The following is a 22,413-nucleotide window of genomic DNA, read 5'->3' as shown; positions in this document are numbered from 1 at the left end:
GCAACTCACCAAGAAAGAAGCCACTTTGTTTACAGCACCCTCCGCTCAAGATGAAGGGGATTCCAGGGTATGTGGGGAGGTTCAGGAGTGGGGGGCTGCAGCCTGCTGGGGGCCTGAGGTAAAGGATGTCGCTGACACAGAGGCAGGGGCCTCCATCATTACCCGGCAGTATTAGAGACTCCCAACCAGCACCCAAACACTGCTGGGTAAGACGGGGGCCCCTACCCAGCCTGCCTACCTCCAGGTCAGGCAGTCCTAGGCCCAGGCTCCCTGTGAAGAGGCTGCAGAACCCTGGCTCCCTTCCCCCACTACCCACGTCCCTGGGGACACTTCCGGGTGAGCCCTGCAGAGTGCCACCAGCTCCATCCTAAATTATTGATCCACTGAGGCCCAGACAGAGGTTCAGCAACCCCCTGCCCACCTGTTCTCCTCCTCAGACCCCCTTCCCCCGCCACCCACATAACCTGTCCCTGCCCCCACATACCAATCCACTGGCCCTCGTCGCCCCTCTGCGTCTCCAGCTCAGCCCCAGGACCCCTCTCCTGATAGCCTTTACCTGTCACCAGGCCGCCTGCCCCACAAGCGGGTGCCCAGGAGAAGAAGGGGAGTCAGGCCCAGGATTCAGCTAGCCGCAACCTGGCCTTCACTCTTCCTTCTTCCTTCTCCGCTGCCGGCAGCGCAGGCTCCTTACCTGGGCCCCGCCTGCTGCCCCTGCGTACAGGTGTGTCCTCCTGCCATAGGCTGCCCCCCCACTGCCTTAACCCCTTGCCTCCCAGCACCAGCCCTTAGGCACCTCCTCTGAATCCCAGCCACCCCACTAGCCCTCCCAGCCTTTCCTAGCCATGTCTTCCCTCCTACCTGCCATCTCTGCGCCCCCAGACCTAGACCAAGAAAACTGCTCCCAGCTCCAGAGGAACAAAGGGAGGGGCCATCCTCCTTGGCCTCTCCCCATAGCCACTCATGCTCCCAACTACCTTCCTTCTTCCTCTGAGAGGCCTCCAAACGTGCCTGCCTATGGCCAGACCTAGAGGCCCAGAGGTCCCTGAGGTTAGCGGTGGGTCAGCATGGTAGTGCTGGGTTGTACCCAGAATCAGTGCCCCACCTTTGCTGGGCATCCCTGCCTGTGGAGGGCAGACAGTTCCCAGCATGGCACCTTTTTCTCCTCAGCCCTAGTGTTGGGGCACCCACCACCGCCAGGAGCATCAATACTGACCTAGACGATTAAAGTACTGAGCTGCTCTCCTTCAGCCCTCACAGACTCAGCCCTTGCAACTAACTGTCCTTCAGGAAAGAATGGCCCCGTAGACTGTGCTCCATTCTCCAGACAGACCCACCTCACTGCCCTGGGTCCAAGTCCCAGCCCATGGGCAGTTAGCCCAAGGGTAATTAAAGGGTGTGGGGCCTACCTTTCTTTTGTGCAGCTCTAGCTGGGACAGAAAGGGCGTTGCTGGGAGACAGGCCCTGAGGCCCACAGGTGATGGCCCCACCCAGCTACCCCTGGAGGGCATTAGCTCCAGGGAGCTATTGTGTTGCCCAGTCTGAGTTCCCATCTCTCTCTCTGTCTCTTCCTCTCTCTCTCAACCCACCATCCCTCCCTTCTTTGTTTTGTTTGCATCCTTCTTTTTTTTATAAAATAAGACTTATTTATTTATTTATTTATTTTTGACAGAAAGAGAGGGACAGATAGGGATAGACAGACAGGAAGGGAGAGAGATGAGAAGCATCAATTCTTCATTGCAGATCCTTAGCCGTTCATTGATTGCATTCACATATGTGCCTTGACGGGGGGGGGGGGGGGGGGGCAGTGGGGGTTCCCCAACAGAGCGAGTGACCCCTTGTTCAAGCCAGCGACCTTGAGCTCAAGCCAGTGACCTTGGGCTTCAAGCCAGAGACCTTTGGGCTCAAGCTGGTAAGTCCCTGCTCAAGCCAGCGACCTTGAGGTTTCAAACCTGGATCCTCCACATCCGAGTCCGACAATCTACCTACCCATTGCACCACCGCCTGGTCAGGCTGTTTGCATCCTTTTTATTTTTATTTATTTTTAGATTTTATTTATTCATTTTTTTAGAGAGAGGAGACAGAGAGAGAGACAGAGAGAGAAGGGAGGGAGGAGCAGAAAGCATCAACTCCCATATGCGCCTTGACCAGGAAAGCTCGGGATTTCGAACCAGCGACCTCAGTGTTCCAGGTCAATGCTTTTACCCACTGCGCCACCGCAGGTCAGGCTGTTTGCATCCTTTTTAATATTTGTCTTTACTTTTTATGCCTATGGACTGTCTCTGGTTCTGTCCCTACCACTCTCCTACGTTCCACAAGGACAGGAGCTGTCTTCTTCATCACCACGCCCCCAGCACTACTCCAGTATCTGTGACACAGTGGACACTCAAAAAAACGTATGTGCTGAATGAATTACAGTTGAGCCCACATTGCATCAGGACTGTGCCTTTCCCTGAGCCTGCCGAGCAGGGGTATTCGCACAGGCTTAACTCCCAGGAGTTCAGATAAAGCCCTAATACAAAGAATGAATCACCAGTAGCCCACTCTGCACACGAGAAGGAAGAGGGGACAAAAATAAAACTCTGAAGCATAAGGATGGCAGGGGCCTCAGTGGAAGGGAGGAACAGGGGCTCCTATGAGCGTCAGAAGCCCAGAGAAGCCTGACCTGTGGTGGCGCAGTGGATAAATTGACCTGGAACACTGAGGTTGCTGGTTCAAAACCCTGCCCTTCTCTGGTCAAGGCACATATGGGAGTTGATGCTTCCTGCTCCTCCTCCCTTTCTCCTTCTCTCTCTCTCTCTCTCTCTCTCTCTCTCTCTCTCTCCTATCTAAAAAATGAATAAATAAATAAAAATTAAAAAAAAAAAAAAGCCCAGAGAAGGGAGGGAAACCGGGGAGGTTTTGCACTTCCTGGCCTTTATATATCCTCTTAGCTCTTGGACCCAGAAGTCAACACCAGGAGTGTGTGGTTGTGTCCTGCTGAGGTGGCTCCAGCTGCATCTCCAAGGCTGTGGGTTAAATCTTAGCTTCGCTGCTCAACAGTCCTGTGACCTTGAGCGAGTAATTGAATCTTTCTGTGCCTCAGTTTCCCACATTATAAAATGGGAATGATAGATACCCAGACTGAACTAATACGTGTAGTGGTTTTTTTGAGGGGGGTTATTATTATTATTATTTGTATTCTTCTGAAGTTAGAAGTGGGGAGGCAGTCAGACAGACTCCCGCATGCATGTATCCAACTGGGATCCACCCAGCATGCCCACCAGGGGGCGATGCTCTGCCCATCTAGGGCACTGCTCCATTGCAGCTGGAGCCATTCTAACGCCTGAGGTGGAGGCCGTGGAGCTGTCCTCAGTGCCCAGGTCAACTTTGTTCCAATGGAGCCTTGGCTGCGAGGCAAAGAGAGAGACAGCAAGGAAGGAGAAGGAGAGGGGTGGAGAAGCAGATGGGCACTTCTCCTGTGTGCCCTGGCCAGGAATCGAACCCTGGACTTCCACACGCTGGGCCAATGCTCTACCACTGGGCCAACCGGCCAGAGCCACGTGTAGCGTTTTAAACAGTGTCTGACAAAAGCGTTTGAAATCTTGCTCCTTGGCATATGAAGTCAGCATGGCTCAAACTCTTATAATACATAAATAAATAGTGTCTGGTATTTATGGCAAGCATAACCACCCTGTTAGAATCATCTTTCACTTTCCAGGAAGCAAACTGAGGTACCCGGCTGAAGGTCACATTCCAAGTGTGGTGAGCAGAGTCCAGAACCAGGTCTGGCTGACTGTAAGATTGAACTTTTATTCACACACACACACCACTCCTTGCTCACCTCCCCCTCCACCTTTTTCTGTCCTTTCCACCAGGCAGCACAGAGTTAGAGACCCACACACAGTGATCTTAAAGGATTTATTTACAAGAGTAGAAGGGGCTGGCCCTGCCAGGAGCCTTGCTGGGCTATATACAGTGTCTGGGAGAGGGAGGTGGGGATAAGACATTTAAATTACAATAGAGTTGGGCAGACAGCTCCTAGGCTCTGGCTGTGGATGTTCATTAGAGGCTTCCACAGGGATCAGGGCTGAGGCTGCAGAGAGAAGGGAGAAAGGGAGTAAGGGGATGTTTGGAACCTGAGGAGCAGGGACAACAGCAGGCCCGGGATGGCTGGGAAGGGCAGACTGAGGCTGCAGGCCCCATCCATCCAGGGTGAGCGCTGGAGCCAGAGGATACTGGGGACTGGGTCCGGGAAGAGCCCTGAGCAGAGAGGCCGTACCATGGCCGCCTCGGGGTGCCCAGCTCACTTCCTCTTGAGGGAGCCTTTGCTCTTGTCCTTGTCCGCTGACCGCTGCTTCTTCACCTTCTCCTCCTTCCTGTTCTTACTGTGCAGGTTCTCGTACACATCCTCCTTGTGTCTGCAGGTACGGTAGGCAAGTGCAGGGAGTTGGCATAGGTCAGGAGACAATGCAGGCTCACCCAGCACCAGAGGCCTCTGAGCCACTCTACCTCACAGGTGAGTAAACTGAGGCCAGGAAAGCAAGGAGACCTCAGCACTGTCTTTACACTAGACGCGTTGTTCCCTGGGGGTAGAGGCTCCATCCTATACATTAGTACACTACCAGTGCCTAGCACAGGCCCCAAGCAGAGGGCACTCACAAAATACTAAACACGGGTAGTAAGAACCGCGCTTGAACCCAGGTCTCTTCAACAGCAGCCCTTGTCCTTTCTGGAAAGGGAGGGTCAGGCTGGGGAGGAGAAAGGGACAGATGCTGGGTGGTGGCAGGCAGGGAGGGATCACTCACCTGGAGGAGGTGCGAAAGGCCTGGGCATGGGCATTCTTCATGGCTGGGGGGTAGGTGATGTTCCCGTACTCTGACTCCTGGCCCTTCTGGGACTGTCAGCAGAAGTGTGGGGGGAGGGCAGTGAGCTCAGCACGACTAAGTGATACTGACCGCCCTCCACAGCCCCACCAGGCCCTGGTTGGTATGTACCTGCATGACCTCCAGCTTCTTCTTGGTGGTCTCAATGAACTGGGCGATGGCCATATAGATGAACTTGTACTGTGCCTCCGTCTGCACCATGCCTGAGCGTTGTGCCCGCACCATCTGGATCGTCTTCTGGATGTCGATGTCGCAGTCCAGCCCTGAGCAGGGATGGCAGGTGGACCTCAGGCCCAGGTGGAGGTGGACACAGAGGAGCTGCTCCCCACCACCACCACTTACGTCCCCCACAGGCAGCCCTCACCTTTGGTAGAGATGTTCTCCATGAGCATGTCAATGACAATGATGGTGCCTGTGCGGCCGATGCCTGCGCTGGGGGGGGGAGGGGGGGGGCTCCGTCAGCGGGTTTCGCACCGCCCCAGGAAGGGGGCCCGGTGCTCAGCCCAACCACGCTCTTTCCATTTTCCATTTCCTCTACTCCCTGCCTTGACTCCTCATTTCTGGTCAGCAGCTGTGGCCCACCCCAGAAGACCCAGGACTTCCAGTCTCACCAGCATCCTGCCCACCTCCCTGCCCCTCTCCCAAACCCTTGGCCTGAGCCAGGCCTTCCCCTCCTCCTTTCAAAAGTTCTCTCTGGAGGCCCTGGCTGGTTGGCTCAGTGGTAGAGCGTCGGCCTGGCGTGCAGAAGTCCCGGGTTCAATTCCCGGCCAGGGCACACAGGAGAGGCGCCCATCTGCTTCTCCACCCCTCCCCCTCTCCTTCCTCTCTGTCTCTTTCTCCTCCTCCCACAGCCGCGGCTCCACTGGAGCAAAAGATGGCCCGAGCGCTGGGGATGGCTCCATGGCCTCTGCCCCAGGCGCTAGAGTGGCTCTGGTCGCAACAGAGCGACGCCCTGGATGGGCAGAGCATCGCCCCTGGTGGGCGTGCCGGGTGGATCCCGGTCGGGCGCATGCGGGAGTCTGTCTGACTGCCTCCCCGTTTCCAGCTTCAGAAAAATACAAAAAAAAAAAAAGTTCTCTCTAGAGTTTCTTCAGGACTTCATTTCCCTTTTTCTTCATACTCTGGTGGCAGGAAAAGGGCAGCCCTTACTTAGACTGTGGGGTGCAGGGCGCCCCGGGGTCAGGAGACATGGGGGAATGCAGCAGGAAGTCTCCCTCCCACCCTGCCCCCACCCTTGGGCAAACAGAGCCCGGGAACCTCATGGACCCCACTTGGACCTCAGTCCCACACCTTCACTGGGCTGTGAGGCTGGTGTCCTGAGTCGGGCTAATTTCAAACCCAGATTGTCAAAAAATAACCCCCTTCACCCACTTCCTTCCTGTAACATCTAAATAAAGACTATGGGGATTTCAAGAATTGGGTGAGAGTGTGGGGGTGGAAGGGACAGCAGGAGGTCGTTCCTGGTGATGGGCTTGCCCTGGATGCAGAGCATGGGGGGCGCCTCCAGATCCAGGCCGCCCAGCCCTGTCCCAGGAAAAGCAGTTGCTGGTGGGAAGAGAGAAGTCGAGGCCCTCCCCGCCTGGCTCACACGAAGGGAAGAGCACAGAGCAGGTTTCTATTTCCCCATTCCCTGACAGCTCTCATTTCTTGAGGGTTTACTGTATTCTAGACATAGTGATAAGATCTCATTTAACCCTCACCACAGTCCTGTGAGAACCTGATTTTACAGATGAGGAATCTGAGGGTTAGAGAAACAAAGTAATTTGCCCAAGATCACTCAGCCAGTGAGGGGAGGAATTTAAACCAGCAGCCTCTGTCCTGGGCCCTGGGCCCACTGCCCCATCCGCCCAGGCCAGCCAGCTAGGCCAGCCTATTTGCAGGACTCCATCCCTCAGACCTGGTGGGACCCTACTCCTCCTTGCTGACCACCCCACCTCCCCACAGGAATTAGGTCTCCTGATCATGAGCCAGAGGGTCTCCACTGGAGCTGGTGATCTATAGGCCCCTCCTGAACATACCACCCGTTCCTATGCACTCTGGGGTCAATTGGGGGGGCACTGGCTGGGAAGGGTAGACTGGGAGCAGCAATGAAGAGGCCCCCCACTCACAGGACTACTGATGGAAAAAGAGAAAGGAGAGTCACTCTGCCCCTACATGGACGACGCTGAGGCCAAGAAGGAACAGGACGAGTGAGGCAGCACAGGAAAACAGTGACCAGGACCTAGGGCCATTGTAAGCACCAGTCCAGGCTCTCCCCTGACCAGCTGGTGACCTGAGCAGGGGCTGAGTCTGTTTCTCCATCTGTCTTTGGCAGGGTTAGACAAGATGGTACATCTAGAGAGGTCTCTGAGAAAGCCATCCCCAAGCACAGGATCAGACAGTAGGGTTGGATCAAGCTAAGTTCCACCCATGAATCTGGAGCCATCAGGGAACCCAAAAGAGGCTGGGGGATGGGTTGAGGCAGTAAAAAAAGTTAATATGTAAATTGCATACCATAGTGCATGGCATTTAGCAGTACTTACTTGCTAGCTACTATTTTTATGATTACTACTAATATCTTTATTATTATTATTCTCACCTGCAATGCACGATGATGGGCCCCGCGTGAGGCAGACTTTCCTGCCGCTGATTGATCTGGTCCAGGAAGCTGAGGACACCCCCAGGCTCACTGGGGACCCCATGGTCAGGCCAGCTCAGGTATTGGTAGTGCCAGATCTCCCGCGTGAGGTTCGCCTGGGCCAAGTACAGAATCAGTGCCCCCTGCTCCCACATTATCACCCCACCCCACCCCAAAATCAGACAAGAGGAGGGCCCAGCAAGAAGCAGAGGTAGGGGGTACTCACATTGTCCAGTGGGGAGACCTGTAAGGTGCGGAGTTTGTACTCGGCTGAGTCATGTTCCCCGCAATTGGTAACAGTGTAGGGTCCATACACGCGCTGAGCGCCTACCTCCGGCCAGTATGGGACACATTTGTTCTGGAAGGGAAGGTAGAGGCAGAGATGAGCACAGAAGCAGGCATGAGGCAGGGCACTCTAGACCCTGTTCTAGGTCCTGAGTCCTGGTGCTGGCCCAGTCAACGTCACTTAGATGAATAGATAAACTGGCCAAGAGTCAGTCTTAAGACCCAGCACTGGGGCCTGACCTGTGGTGGCGCAGTGGATAAAGCCTCGACCTGGAATGCTGAAGTTGCTGGTTCAAAACCCTGGGCTTGCCCCGTCAAGCCACATATGGGAGTTGAAGCTTCCTGCTCCTCCCCCCTTCTCTCTCTCTCTCTCTCTTCTAAAATGAATAAATAAATAAAAATAATTTTTAAAAAAAAGACCCAGCACTGGGCCTGACCTATGGTGGCACAGCAGATACAGTGTTGACCTGGAATGCCGAGGTCACCAGTTCAAAACCCTGGGTTTGCCTGGTCAAGGCATATATGGGAGTTGATGCTTCCTGCTTTCCCCTCTTGTTTCTCTCTCTTTCTCTCTCCCCTCTCTAAAATTAATAACGTCTTAAAAAAAGACCCAGTGCTGGGACTGTTCTGAACAGCCAGCTAACCTTACAAGTCATCCAGTAACACCAGCCAACACACGCACTGTACCTGAGGCTGAGCACACAAGGCAGGAATTACAAACACAAACAAGACGCTGTCTGCACCCTGTGCCTCTAGGAGCTCACAGAGAGGCAGGGAGACAGGGAGAACACGGAGCACAGTGCAGGGAGAGGCTAATTCTCCCTCTAGGTTCAGGAGAAAATCAGAGATGGCTTCATGGAGGAGGGAGCATTTGAACTGGGTCTTCACAAATGAGGAGTCTGCCAGGCAGAGATAGGGTGGAGAGAGGAAGTTGTTTCCTAGCAGCAAATGAGGTTGTGCAAAGGCAGAGAATCCTGAAAAGCCTGGCCCACTGGAGGCAGTGGATGCTGCAGAGAAGCCAGCAAGCCTTGAGCACCAAGTCTTAGAGTATGATTCTATCCTAAAGGCAACTGGGAGCCACAGTAGGGTTTTCAGGGAGAAAGCAATGTGATACAGTTCATGATATGGACGGAATCACTTTGACTCCAGTACAGAGGGTTCTGCAGTGCAGGGATGAGAGTGAGGGGTCAATTCCAGAGAGATTCATGGGCAGAGGGGACAAGAGGGACTCGTGCCTGGATGGGGACAGGTAGGGGAGGGGCAGTTGGAATGTTTGCTTTGGGACATTTTCAGGCAGAAGGCCCATTTGAAACCTGGGTCTGGTGGTCAGGAGAGCCCAAGGCCAGCAGCAGGGATCTGGGAGTTAGGGTATATCTGAGAGTTTGTCTGCATGTCTCAGATTGAACCCTTGCCCTCTGAGGTGCCTTTCTGCTCTGGCATTCTTCAATTGAATGGTGGTAGACAAAGAGTACTGGGGAAGGGGGTGGGGATCAGGGGTTGGCAAGGGGCTCAGGCTTACCCGGCCTTTCTCCACCTCTCTGGTGGTCATAACGATGACACGGGAGTTCTCCTGCCACACCATCTGCCAGAAGTCATTGACCGTGGCATCTAGGCAGCCCTGGCTGGCGATGTAGGTCTTAGAGTTCTCATCAGGGCCTAGCAGCTGGTTCTGGATGCAAATGCAGAGACACATACCAGGACTGTGAGCCTCTTGGCCCTTCACCCCCACCACCCTCACCCACACAAGTCGTCAGCTTTGGCTTTGCCCAGGTGTCTCTGGACCTGGTACCCCACTGTGATGGGGAATCCCCACAGCCCAGCCTCTCCTCCTATTAGACTGGTGGACAACACCAACCTTGACGTAGTTGGCATTGATGTAGTCGGACCCAGGGATGTTACTGTCACGTCCCTGCAGGATCACTCGGCTGTGGTCGACTGAGAGTGAGCAGAGAGGAGGCAAGAAGGGCCTGGGTCAGCAGGAACTCACCAGCCCCTGGGCTGCCCCTTCCTAAGCTCCCAGGCCATTCTCGTCTGAGAGGCTGGGAGGCTCTCAGAGCCCTGTGGGCGGCAGGGGAGCTGCATGGGGCAGGGAGTTTAGAGGAAAGAAAGTGGTGAGGGTGGGGGTGCGGGAGGCTCTGCTGGGGGATAAGAGGCTTTCCGAGGGAGAGGAGGTTCTATTGTGTGGGTGGGAGGTGGACCGTCCCTGAGATAGGGTGGAGATCCTATGAGATGGAGGAGGTTAGCTGAGGGAAGAAGCAGCTCCCGGGTGAGTGGACGCTGCTCGGGACAGGAGGGACGGGGGCTGTCGGGGTGCTCACATGGGAGAATGTTCTTGTAACGGTTCTTGCTCTTGTTTTCTGGCCGCTGCCCTTCCAGCCGCTGGTGCAGGTTCTTCACTTCCTGCTTCTGCAGACTCTGAGGGGCGAGAGGGGGCAATGGAGCACCAGCCCCTAAGAGGGGCATCCATAAGGGAGAGATCATGGGGCAGATCAGTATGAGGGGTGCAGAGAGAGGAGATGGGGTCTGCCTAGGACCCCAGGCTGGTTGCCCTGATGGTCCCCATCACGTACCTCAAACTCCTCCCAGAAGCCGGCCTTGGCTGTCTCCTCAGACTCCTGTTTTTTGTTCAGTTCCAAGACCCGGTTCTCAATATCAGCAGCATTCACTCGTGTGGCGTAGTATGGCTGAGGTGGGCGAGGGCGAGAAGTCAGTAACTTCCAGATCTCAGAGGCTCACGGGGCTGAGGGACGGCCCAGGGGGAGGAAGGAGGCAGCCAGGCCCACCCCTCACCTGTCGCAGATAGACAAAGGCGCCTGAGGCCTCCTCAATCCCTGTCTTCTTGAAATGCTCCACCAGGTCCGTGAGGCTGTCGAAGGTCTCCGAACCACCCACTGTGTAGCGTCCACCCTGATGGGTACCAAATCAGGCCACCCACAGGGGCTGAGTCTCCCTCCCTCCACCCCAGCCTTGGACCAAAGCCTGACTGACCCTCCCCACCACCCACGCTGTAAACACAGATGGGAGCCCCAAGATGTCCCCAGTGCCCAGCTGCCTTACCTCACACATGACCTTGATATGGGTGACTCTGAGTGGGGAGCCTGGGCCAGCCTTGGGCTGGTCGCTGAGCACGGACAGCACAAAATCTCCAGGCTGGCTGAGACTCTCACGCACGAGAAATGTCCAGGGCTCACCCTTGGCCTGCAGCAGTGTCTCTGCGTGCCCCCCAGACATGTGGCCATGGTACCATCTAGAAAAGGCAGCATCAGGGAAGATGAGTCCTACATCAAGAGGCAGTTACTGAGCAGAGATGTTCACAGAGAGGGACAGGGAAACTGAGTACCTGTGATGTGCCAGGCACTGTGTTAAATGATTCCAAACCCACCATCATATTTAGGTCCATTACTCACAAAAACACAAAGAGGTATGTACCATCCCCATTTTACAGATGAGGAAACTGAGGCTGGCGGCTGCATACTGGCCTAGGGTCCTTGCTGATAAAAGGCAAGCGTGAAGTGTGCTAACCAGGTTCACTTCTGAACGCTGAAGAGAAAAGCAGAAAGGCAGAATACTTGAATGGGAGAAACCCAGGAAGGGTCTCCATGAAAGATAGGGCTAGGCTCTGCAAAGAGGAAAGAGACCAAGAGAAAGGCAGACAAAGGTCAAACCACAGAGAACCATGGAGATGGGAGAGTCGGAAGTCACCAAGAAGGCATGATGGGAGAACTTCCCCAGGAAGGCGGGGAGGACAGACAACCCGCTGGGGAGAGTGGTTTAGGGGGCTCTGGAGACCCAGCATGATGCCATTAAAAGGGAGGCTGGTGTTGAGAGGGGCTCAAAGGGGCAGAAAGCAGAACTAGGACCGTTCCCCAAAGCACACCCCTTCCCAGGAGGAAACTGTAGCCCCACAATGCCTAGCCCCACAGGAAACCACGTGATGGAAAAAACACAAAACTCCTTCTGGGGAGAGAGTGAGAAGTGAGGTTGTGAGGTTTCCTCAGCCCAGGGACGGGAGGGGGGGGCATTTTCCAACCGCAAGGATGGGGGGGAAAAAGGGAGGAGACCCATCTCACTCCAGCCCAGAGAAGACCACAATTCAGAGACCTCCAGAGTCCCTGGCCTGTCTAGGAGCCCCCTGGGCTACCCCATCCCACTAGTCAGGGACAGGCCAAGGCCCCAGGGCAATGAGGAGGGGTCTAACCCTCTTCCCCCGGGCACCAGGATGAGGAAGTTTCCATGCAAATGTCAGGCTGACCACAGACACAGACCTAGCCATCAACGGGACAAATGCAAATTCCTGTGGAGGAGGAGGGGCAGCAGTCAAGGCAGGGACACAGACAGAGGTTTGGAGAAAGAGCCTCCCACATACACTTCCAGGGTCAGGGGTGAGCCCAGGCACCCAGCCGTGGGTAACCAAAGAGCTTTGGTCTGAACTCCCCTAGCCCCAGCTTGCTCTTCTGTTTCTCCCAGGTACTGTGAACCCAGGTCTCAGCTGCTCTCGGGGTGGGGGTGGGGGGCTGTTCAGCTCCTCCTTCCTTCTCTCAGCTCAGCACTCAACCTACTGCTTCTCTATGGTCTGGTCATCTCATTCTACTCTGGCAGGGCAGAGCCTGGCTGTGGGCAAGGGCGGAGAGAGAACACGAGAAGTTTAGAGGCGTGGGGTGAGAAATGCCCATGCACGTTGGATGGGACAAAGGAAAAGGGTGGGAAAGTTCTAAGGAGGGCAATGAGGAACAAGGTCATCAATGCTGAGGCTTCACTCCGAGATGTGGCTTCAAAGAAAGGGGATCAGTGGCTTCATGTTGACTGGAGAGAGGTCTCCAGAGGTGGAACATGGGGCCTTTACCTCACCTTATCCAAGTCTAAATTTTAATCAGTGACTTGACCAAAAACACTGATGCAAGTTGGGAGGCATGCATCTCAGAAACAATGCAAACTGACAGATCAATTTCAGAATGATTTCAACAGTCAATACACAAACACAGTACCAGGGCAAGTTGGCTTGGTCCCAGGAGTGAAGAGGGGGAAAAAACCCTAGCTTTTTCAGCTGCCCTTCACAATAGTAGGAGCTGTCACTGACATGTAGCTGCTAAAATGAACTACATGGGATATGAATGACCAGGTGGGGTATGGCCAGCCCAGCTCTCCGGCCACATCTCTGCAACCAAAGGGATGAGAGGGAAATGCCTTGAGTATTACCCTGTGCCCAGGTACTAAGCCCTTACACACCACACAGTGATGCTCTACCCAGCCTCAAGGGACAGACCCATTCCCTCTGGTTTGCTGAGATAAGGATTAAATGTCCTCATAGACGTTAGTCTCTGTGCTCCTGCTCAACAGCCACCTCTCGCTGTATTAACCTGTCCTGGAGGAGGGAACAGTTATAGGAAGTCAGATTCAGTCCCACAGAAGGAAGAAGAATGGCCACAAAGCTGGCCACAAGGAATGGCCTCTCTGTCACCAGTAAGGCCTGGGTTGACAGCTGAAAGGGATCCTGAAGAAGGGTGAGGTGACCTCTTGCTTCCTCAGGAGTTGATGGAAAGGGGTGGGAGGTTGGTACCCTGAGACAGCCTAGGGTCACATGGAAGAGGGCCACAGAGCCCTGAGAAGGAGCCGGGATGAGGAAGGCACTGACAGGTAGGGGTGGACGCAAAGCCTCTCTCTCACCTCTCACTGGTCGGGTCAGAGCAGTTAAGTGGGTACTTCAGGTGAATGATGGTGCCATCGCGGTCCTGTAGGACACCGTGCTGCTGTGTGTAGTACTCCACTAGCTCTGTCAGTGTTGCAAACTTCTCCCCTCCGTACAGGTCATAGAAATCCCCTGAGTTCTGGATCCGAATATGGGTCACTTGATCCCCGACCCTGCGGGACACCAGGCGATGAGGACAGTGAATGCAGGACTAGAGATGGGGGCAAGTGGGAGATGGGCTGAGGTCCCGAGGGTAGGGCACACACAGGATGGGGTGGACCCAGACAGGGACCGGGGACATGCTGCCATGGGGCTGGGGAACTGGGTCTGCCATTGGGGAACCGGAATGAACTGCCCAAATACTGGCCCTGAGTAAATTGAGGGCCACCTACCTGACGGAGAGGGAGAAGTCTCCCTGGTTCTTGCGACTGGGCCGCGCCAGGAAACTCCCATGGACACCTCGGCCCTTGAGCAGGGTCTCTGCATCCAGCCCACTGAGGTCTCGGTGGAACCACCTGGGAGGCCCAGCAGGGCAGTGAGGAGACGTCTCATGGGCTCCAGGGCACCCATGCCTCCTGCTTACCGTGAGTCCCAGGCCCTTACCTCACCATCCTGGGGGTTCCCCAAGAGGAAGGGGGTGCAGGGAACAAGGTGGCGCCGGGGAGTCGGGCAAGCGGAGAGCACGAGGGCTAAAGCTCAAACGCGGCCCTCGGCCCTTGGCGCGCAGGCCGCCTCACCACCCCTGCAGTCCTGGTTCTGGGGCTGCCACTCCAATGGCCTAAGGCTGCCGGTAGGGCGGGGACAGGAAGGGGCGCGGCCCCCTTGGGGGAACTCACTGTACTTCTCATTTTAGAGCAGAGGGAAGAGAAGCAGGGCAGGCTGGCAGTGGGGGTGGGGTTGGGGCTCACTTCCACATGTCTGCCATCAAAGGCCTTAGCAGCATGGCATTCCACAAATAAGGACACGTGCGCCTTGCACCCTCCAGGCAAAGATCATACTTCATACATGGGAACCCACACAGTCACACGCCATCTCTTCCTCCTCTACCAGCTGCTTCCGCACAGCCTTCCCTGGTCCAAGCTAATAATAATGGTCAAGGATCAGTACCATTTAATGGAATCTCACCACACGCCAGGCGTTGTGCTATAATGTCTTATAGGAGCCTTAGCTGATTTACTCCCACAATAGCCCTATGAAGCAGGTACTATCTTCATCCCCTCTTTACAGACAAGGAACCTGAGGCTCAGGGAGTGTAGGGAACTTGCCCGAGGTCATCCAGTCAGAAAGTGCATAAGTGCCGCAGTGAAACCCTGCTGGTCTGGTTCTATCTGGTTCTAAGGTCGGTGATTTTAGCTACCCTATGCCGGCCCTCCAGGCTTCACAGAACAGAGGGTGGGAGCCTCTTCTTCCACTGGGGCTGCCAGAGGGGAAGAGTCCCTAACAGCCACGTCCTGCAGACACTTACAGAGCAGGGTGCCCTCGCCTTCTCAGCATACACACCTGAGGAGGTGCCATGCGGACAGAAGGGTGGACAAAATGACCCCTATGCAGCCTGTCAAATTTTCACCTTTCTACTTTTTTGTCCTTAGGCCTTTTGCCCCCAACCTGCCCTAACCATATAGTTGAAGCCAGGAACAGAACTGGGTGGGGGTGGGGAGGAATAAGGGAAGGGAAGGAGATGGGGGCAGAGTTGCCAGGCCCTGTGGGTCCAACTACCCTATGCCTGAGCCATAGCTTCTTACCAAGTGGGTCTGGTCTGAACCAATCATAGCTCAGGACTCTGACCAGGAGTCGGTCTCCTAGGGGCTGGGGCCAAGGTCCCTGCCATGGCTGATACTCTTGGGGCTGGTTGACCTTGAGATGCCGTAAACACTAAAAGGTTCTGATATTCTTATGTGTGTAATTCCAAATACAACACAAACACCACACAACCAAAATCAGAGGAAAGAAGCCCAACAAAGAATATACAAGAAACTTTCCCTGGCCGGAGCTCAGATGGTTAGATTGTTGACCCTATATACCAAGGTTGTGGGTTTGATCCCTAGTCAGGGCATATACAAGAATTAACCAATGCCTGATCAGTGGTGGTGCAGTGGATAGAGTATCAACCTGGGACACTGAGGACCCATGGTCAAAACCCTGTTGTTGCTGGCTTGAATGCGGGCTCAACAGTTTGAGGGGAGGGTCACCGGCTTGAGGGCAAGGTCAGTGGCTTGAGTGCAGGGTTGTTGAAATGAAGCCAATGTTGCTGGCTTGAGCCCAAAGGCTGCTGGCTTGAGCCCAAGGTCACTGGCTCAAGCAAGGGGTCATTGGCTTGGCTTGAGCCCCCCAGGTAAGGCATATATGAGAAGCAATCAATAAACAATGAACAACTAAAGTAAGCATCAACTACAAGTTGATGCTTTTCATCTCTCTCCCTGTCTCTTTTTTTCTCTTTCTCACACACACAAAAAAAAAATCAACCAATGGCCTGACCTGTGGTGGTGCAGTGGATAAAGCGTCTACCTAGAAATGCTGAAGTCGCCGGTTCGAAACCCTGGGCTTGCCTGGTCAAGGCACATATGGGAGTTGATGCTTCCAGCTCCTACCCCCTTCTCTCTCTCTCTGTCTCTCCTCTCTCTCTCTCTTTCTATCTCTCCCCCTCCTCTCTAAAATGAATTAAAAAAAATGCACCTCTTACCTAAGAGTGTGCCTTATTAAAAAAAAATCAACCAATGATTCCATAAATAAATGAAAAAACAAATCAATGTTTCTCTCTTCCCCTCTCCCTTCCTCTCTCTCTCTAAAATCAATCAATAAAAAATAATAATAATTTTAAAAAGAATATACAGAGCCTGACCAGGCGGTGGCACAGTGGATAGAGCGTTGGACTGGGATGCCGAGAACCCAGGTTCGAGACCCTGAGATCGCCAGCTTGAGCACGAGCTCATCTGGTTTGAGCAAAAGCTCACTAGCTTGGACCCAAGGTTGCTGGCTCCAGCAAGGGGTTACTCGGTCTGCTGAAGGCCCGTGGTCAAGGCATGTATGAGAAAGCAATCAATGAAAAACTAAGGTGTCACAATGTGCAACAAAAAACTAATGATTGATGCTTTTCATCTCTCCGTTCCTGTCTGTCCCTGTCTATCCCTCTCTCTGTTAAAAAAAAAAAAAAAAGAATATACAGAAATTCATATTGGCAGCTTTCCCTAGGAGGGAGACTGGGTAGCTAGCTAGAGGAGAGGGCTGGGAGAGACATTGACTTCTCCTTATTCCTTTTTTAAAGTTATAGTATGAGCAAGTATTACCTTTATAAAAATAAGTTGATTGGCCCGACCAGGCGGTGGTGCAGTGGATAAAGCATCAGACTGGGATGTGGAGGACCCAGGTTCAAGACACCGAGGTCGCCAGCTTGAGCGCAGGCTCATCTGGTTTGAACAAAGCTCACCAGCTTGGACCCAAGGTCACTGGCTTGAGCAAGGGGTTACTCGGTCTGCTGAAGGCCCGCGGTCAAGGCACATATGAGAAAGCAATTAATGAACAACTAAAGTGCCGCAACAAAAAAATTGATGCTTCTCATCTCTCTCTCTTCCTGTCTGTCTATCCCTCTCTCTGACTCTCTCTCTGTCTCTGTCACAAAAAAAAGTCTATTTTTCCTATGATGACTACTATAGCATTTTTGAAACATCAAACATCAATTTTACCCCTCCCCCCAAAAAAGGGCATATTTTTGGTACCCTGGGGAACTTGTCTGGTCTGTTTATTGCGTGGTTTAACACTGACAACCCTTTCAGTCTTGGACAGCCACACTGAAAGACCATGAACTCCTTCCCACATCAAGGACAGAAAGAGCAGCCGCACAGTCCACTCCATGATGGGTCTACTGCCAGTCTTGCTCACCTTCAAATGTTCAAAGCATAGCATCATGCCTTTTACAGAGTATGTGTCCAATAAACAAGCTCATCAATACTTATACACATACATGGTCACAAGCCCAGCTCCTGGTTGTACATGTATGCACCCCACTTGCAATGTACAGACACACATATACACACACACACATAAGCATCCAATTATGCACACACAGTCCTACGACATGCACCTGATCACTCATGTCCATCTACACACATAGATGGCCTGGTACAACACCCACATGGACACACTATCCTGACCCCACACAAAGTTGCGGGCCCACGCTCAGCATTGAATATCCGCTCTACCCAAGCCCCAGGCCACTGTCTCTTGGGACTTAAACCTACTTGGTGGGAAGAAACTAGCTGAGCAACCAGAAAACTCCTGAACCATGAAAGAGCCAGGAATTCTTCTGAAAGGTGGCAAGCCAGAAAACAGACAGACACTGAGGTAAGATATACAATCTCTGCTGTCCCTTGAACAGGACAATAAATTACAACCCCCTCTCTTGCTTTGGCATAAGTACTAACACACACAATCCCATCTGGGCCTCACACGTCCCTGTGACATAGGAATTATTTTATCCATTTTTTTGAGGGAGGAAAACAGGCTCAAGGAGGCTGAGAATTACAAAAATAAATGTCTAATATTTCAGAAGAGGAAATTTCACTTGGCAAGCAGGGAAATAAAGGTTAAATAGAGATCAGTGGTGATGCAGGAAGCTAGGCAGTCTAGAAGAAGAAGCAAGGTGAAATCATCTCTAGAAAGTTAGAGCTTCCTCAAGAAGAATCCACACCTGATACTTAACAATACTTCCCAGATGCTGATATGTAGCAGGGTTTCAGTGCCAACGGCTTTTACATTACAAATTAATCCACATATCAACCCTATTTAGTAGGTCTTATTAGCTCAATTTTATTTATTTTTAGTGAGGGGGGAGAGAGAGAGAGAGAGAAACATTGATTTGTTGTTCCACTTATTTATGCATTCACTGGTTCTTTTGTGTGTATGTGTGAGAGAGAAATATTGAGGGACAGACAGTCATGAAGGGAGAGAGATGAGAAACATCAACTCATAGTTGAGGCACCTTAGATGTTCATTGATTGCTTTCTCATATGTGCCTGATGGAGGGTAGGGAGGGCGGGGGGGGCTCCAGCCGAGCCAGTGACCTCTCGCTTGAGCCAGTAACCTTTGAGCTCAAGCCAGTGACCATGGAGTCATGTCTATGATCCCATGCTCAAGCTGGCGACCTTGCGCTCAAGCATGCAACCTTGGGATTTTGCACCTAGGTCCTCAGCATCCCAGGCCAACTCTCTATCCACTGCGCCACCGCCTAGTCAGGCTCACTGGTTGACTCTTATATATGCCCTGACCGGAGATATAATCCACAACTTTGGTGTAGCAGGACAACAATCTAACCAACTGAGCTACCTGGCCAGGTCTATTAACCCAATTTTAGAAACAAAAATGAAGGCTCTAAGCCAGGGGAAGTCAATCATTTTATACCTACCGCCCACTTTTGTATCTCTCTTCGTAGTAAAATTTTCTAACCGCCCACCGGTTCCACAGTAATGGTGGTTTATAAAGCAGGGAAGTAACTTTACTTTATAAAATCTATAAAGCAGAGTTACAGCAAATTAAAGCATATAATAATAATTATTTATACTTTCCAAGTACTTTATGTCAGATTTTCGCTAAGTTTGGCAGAATAAATCTTTATAAAACAACTTACTATAGCTAAATCTATCTTTTTATTTATACTTTGGTTGCTCTGCTACCGCCCACCATGAAAGCTGGAACGCCCACTAGTGGGCGGTAGGGACCAGGTTGACTACCACTGATCTAAGCAATTAAATAACTCGCTCAAGGTCATAAGCTCAGGAGTGAGAAGGTGGACAAACCAAGGTTGTCTGACACCAGTCTGCTGTCCTTCTCTGCATACTGACCGCATTGCTGGAGCAGGCTTCAGCAGGGATGGGGCTGGGGGGTGGCATGTGTGCGCTGGGATGGCCCACAGGGGAAGCTCGAGGGCCCACGCTTCCACAGAGGCAGCACCGAGGCAGCACTGAGGCAGCAGACACAGGACCCACCGGAGCTGGGCTGGGTGTGGGCAGAACGGGTGGCTGCTGCAAAGTTGCTCTGAGAGGCTGGGACTTGCTGCAGAACCCTTCAAGGCTGTGGGGCCAAGGCAGGATTCTGCCCCTGGGGAGGCCTTACCAACCACCTGATGGGAAAATGACCGTGGCAGGAGTATGGAAGGGAGCAGGGACCAGAAGACTGGGTAAGAACCTTGTCAGTTGGGCTGATGGTGACAAGGAGTGCACTGGGGAAAGCAGCGCAAGTGGAAAAGAAGGGGGTGACCAACCCACCAACTCACCAACATTCCAAGCAGGTCTTCCCTATAAGATCCTAACTCCAACAGGCCTGCCTGGGCCCTGCCTTCTCCACCAGTACTTCAAGCACACTGTCCTTGTGTCATTGTTCCCATAGCAAGGCCTCACACTCACCATTCCCTCTGCCCAGGGGCACTTGGCTGGCTCTTCTTCACCATCCAGGTCTTAGCTCATTTGTCTCCCCTTCAGACAAGCCCCCTGACCCCCCAGCTAGTGATGCCATCGGCAGCCCCAGTTACCTGCTGGCACGTGAAACTGTTTCATTTCACTTCTGAGAATCTGAAATTATCCTATTTTGGGGTTCTCTGTGTAGTCCGTAGCCTCCCACTGAAATGAGGCTCCGTGAAAGCAGGGACTACGTTCGTTCTGTCCACTACAGTATTGCTGCCAGCACCTTAAAAAGTACTTGGCATATAATAGATGCTCACTGTGTATCTGTTGTATGAATGATGAAGGGGAGGGGAAGTGAAGGGAAATTGAAAGTGGAATGAAGGAAAGCTTTCTCAGGTTTGCCTTCCAGACACAGTATGTTTAAGGTGATGTGGGCTACCCAAGGGACAGGTGTTAAGCAGACAGCAAAAGCAGAGGATCAAAGGGTGGAAAGAGAAAAGCAGTGGTAGGAATAAGTACACATGTCAGGGGGAAAGTGCTAGAGAAGTGGGAGGGTGCTCCCAAACCAAGAGCATAAAGGAGCCTGGAGTTCCTTGAAACTTGAGACTAGAGGCAGGATGCAGACCCGTACATAGCAGGGGCAGTGACAGACTGTACTCACTTGTCAGGAGCGAGCATGAACCTTGCTCCTCCCTCTCAAACTAGCCGGAGAATACAGTATCCCGGAGAGCAGGGGACTTACCCACTGGACATATCCCCAGAGGGATGGAAGAGTCACAGACAGAGGGCCACGGGGGTGGGGCTGAGTCCAAGCTGCAGCTGTGTAGTGGCCCAAATGTAGTTGGGAAGAACGCTCTAAACTCAGCCACTTCCTCCTCAGTGCTGTCCAGCAGGCCAAGAGTACTGCAGGAACAAGCCCCTGGACTAATCAGCCCCAGTAAAGGGACAGGTGGGGTGGGGCTGGCCTCAGAGAACCAACAGCAGCCTGCTCTTCCTTCCAGCCCTACTCCTCCGTAGGGAGTCCAGGACCCGCCTGCCTGCCTGGGCCTCCTACCCTTGGGAGGGGAGGAGCCACCTGGAGCTCCACCTGGAGCTCAAGCTGACAGGGCAGCAGGGGGGGGTGTGTGTGTGTGCAAAGACCAGGAAGTAACCTTGGCCAAGTGAACACCAACCAATGGGGCCTTAGGAAAAGCCCAGGAAGCCTTATTCCTCAGCAGAGGTGATGCTAGCGCAGGCCCACCTACCCAGGGTATTAAGGGGTCAGCCCATCCTCCTATTTTGCATTAGAGCAGGGTTGGGCTCAGTAAGAACACAGGAATAATCTGGACAGAGAGATGAACAGCTGGAATGGCTAAGGCAGGGGTGGGGAACCTATGGCTCACAAGCCAGACGTGACTCTTTTTTTTTCTTTTTTTTCAATTTTTTTTTATTTATTCATTTTAGAGAGGGGGGGAGAGGAGAGAGAGAGACAGGGGGGAGGAGCTGGAAGCATCAACTCCCATATGTGCCTTGACCAGGCAAGCCCAGGGTTTCGAACCGGCGACCTCAGCATTTCCAGGTCGACGCTTTATCCACTGCGCCACCACAGGTCAGGCCTAGATGTGGCTCTTTTGATGGCTGCATCTGGCTCACAGACAAATCTTCAATAAAAAAAATAATAACGTTAAAAATATAAAACATTCTCATGTATTACAATCCATTCATTTCCTACCGCTCATGTTCATGGTTGTGGGTGGCTGGAGCCAATCACAGCTGTCCTCCGGGGCAACACCAAATTTTTATTGGATAATGTCTAATGTACACGGGTTGTGGTATGGCTCTCATGGAATTACGTTTTAAAATATGTGGCGTTGGCCCTGGCCGGTTGGCTCAGCGGTAGAGCGTCGGCCTAGCGTGCGGAGGACCCGGGTTCGATTCCCGGCCAGGGCACACAGGAGAAGCGCCCATTTGCTTCTCCACCCCTCCGCCGCGCTTTCCTCTCTGTCTCTCTCTTCCCCTCCCGCAGCCAAGGCTCCATTGGAGCAAAGATGGCCCGGGCGCTGGGGATGGCTCTGTGGCCTCTGCCTCAGGCGCTAGAGTGGCTCTGGTCGCAACATGGCGACGCCCAGGATGGGCAGAGCATCGCCCCCTGGTGGGCAGAGCATCGTCCCTGGTGGGCGTGCCGGGTGGATCCCGGTCGGGCGCATGCGGGAGTCTGTCTGACTGTCTCTCCCTGTTTCCAGCTTCAGGAAAAAAAAAAAAATGTGGCGTTTATGGCTCTCTCAGCCAAAAAGGTTCCGCACCCCTGGGCCAGGACCTGATGGTGGGGTTGTCAGATCACAAAAGATTGAGCCTGACCTGTGGTGGTGCAGTGGGTAAAGCATCAACCTGAAACACTGAAATCGCCAGTTCAAAACCCTGGGCTTGCCCTGGCCGGTTGGTTCAGTGGTAGAGCGTCGGCCTGGCGTGCAGAAGTCCCGGGTTCGATTCCCGACCAGGGCACACAGGAGAAGCGCCCATCTGCTTCTCCACCCCTCCCCCGCTCCTTCCTCTCTGTCTCTCTCTTCCCCTCCCGCAGCCAAGGCTCCATTG

General features: G+C 53.2%; 1 protein-coding gene across 3 annotated transcripts; it reads right to left on the bottom strand.

Annotated features, from left to right (window-relative positions):
* Nucleotides 1-3,882: 3,882 nt before the first annotated feature.
* PTPN6 (protein tyrosine phosphatase non-receptor type 6) lies at nt 3,883-20,871 on the bottom strand. 3 transcript variants are annotated; one of them, XM_066358208.1, is made up of 16 exons: nt 20,585-20,871; nt 13,843-13,965; nt 13,429-13,623; nt 10,822-11,011; nt 10,555-10,671; nt 10,335-10,448; nt 10,083-10,179; nt 9,620-9,699; nt 9,284-9,433; nt 7,706-7,837; nt 7,441-7,595; nt 5,227-5,294; nt 4,974-5,125; nt 4,785-4,876; nt 4,259-4,397; nt 3,883-4,072 (listed from the first exon to the last, which is right to left on the bottom strand). In XM_066358208.1, exons 1-15 carry the CDS (start codon nt 20,593-20,595, stop codon nt 4,283-4,285), a joined length of 1,791 nt encoding a protein of 596 aa, XP_066214305.1. In that variant the 5' UTR covers nt 20,596-20,871; the 3' UTR covers nt 3,883-4,072; nt 4,259-4,282. The 3 variants fall into 3 exon arrangements, with proteins under 3 accessions (XP_066214305.1, XP_066214304.1, XP_066214306.1); XM_066358207.1 differs by having other exon boundaries at nt 3,883-4,397; XM_066358209.1 differs by lacking the exon at nt 20,585-20,871 and adding an exon at nt 14,054-14,227 and having other exon boundaries at nt 3,883-4,397.
* Nucleotides 20,872-22,413: the final 1,542 nt, after the last annotated feature.

Source organism: Saccopteryx leptura, chromosome 1, assembly GCF_036850995.1.
Source record: "Saccopteryx leptura isolate mSacLep1 chromosome 1, mSacLep1_pri_phased_curated, whole genome shotgun sequence".
In the NCBI taxonomy this organism is placed as follows: Eukaryota; Metazoa; Chordata; class Mammalia; order Chiroptera; family Emballonuridae; genus Saccopteryx; species Saccopteryx leptura.
Note: the sequence above shows the minus strand (reverse complement) of the source record. Positions and strands in the feature narration are given on the sequence as shown.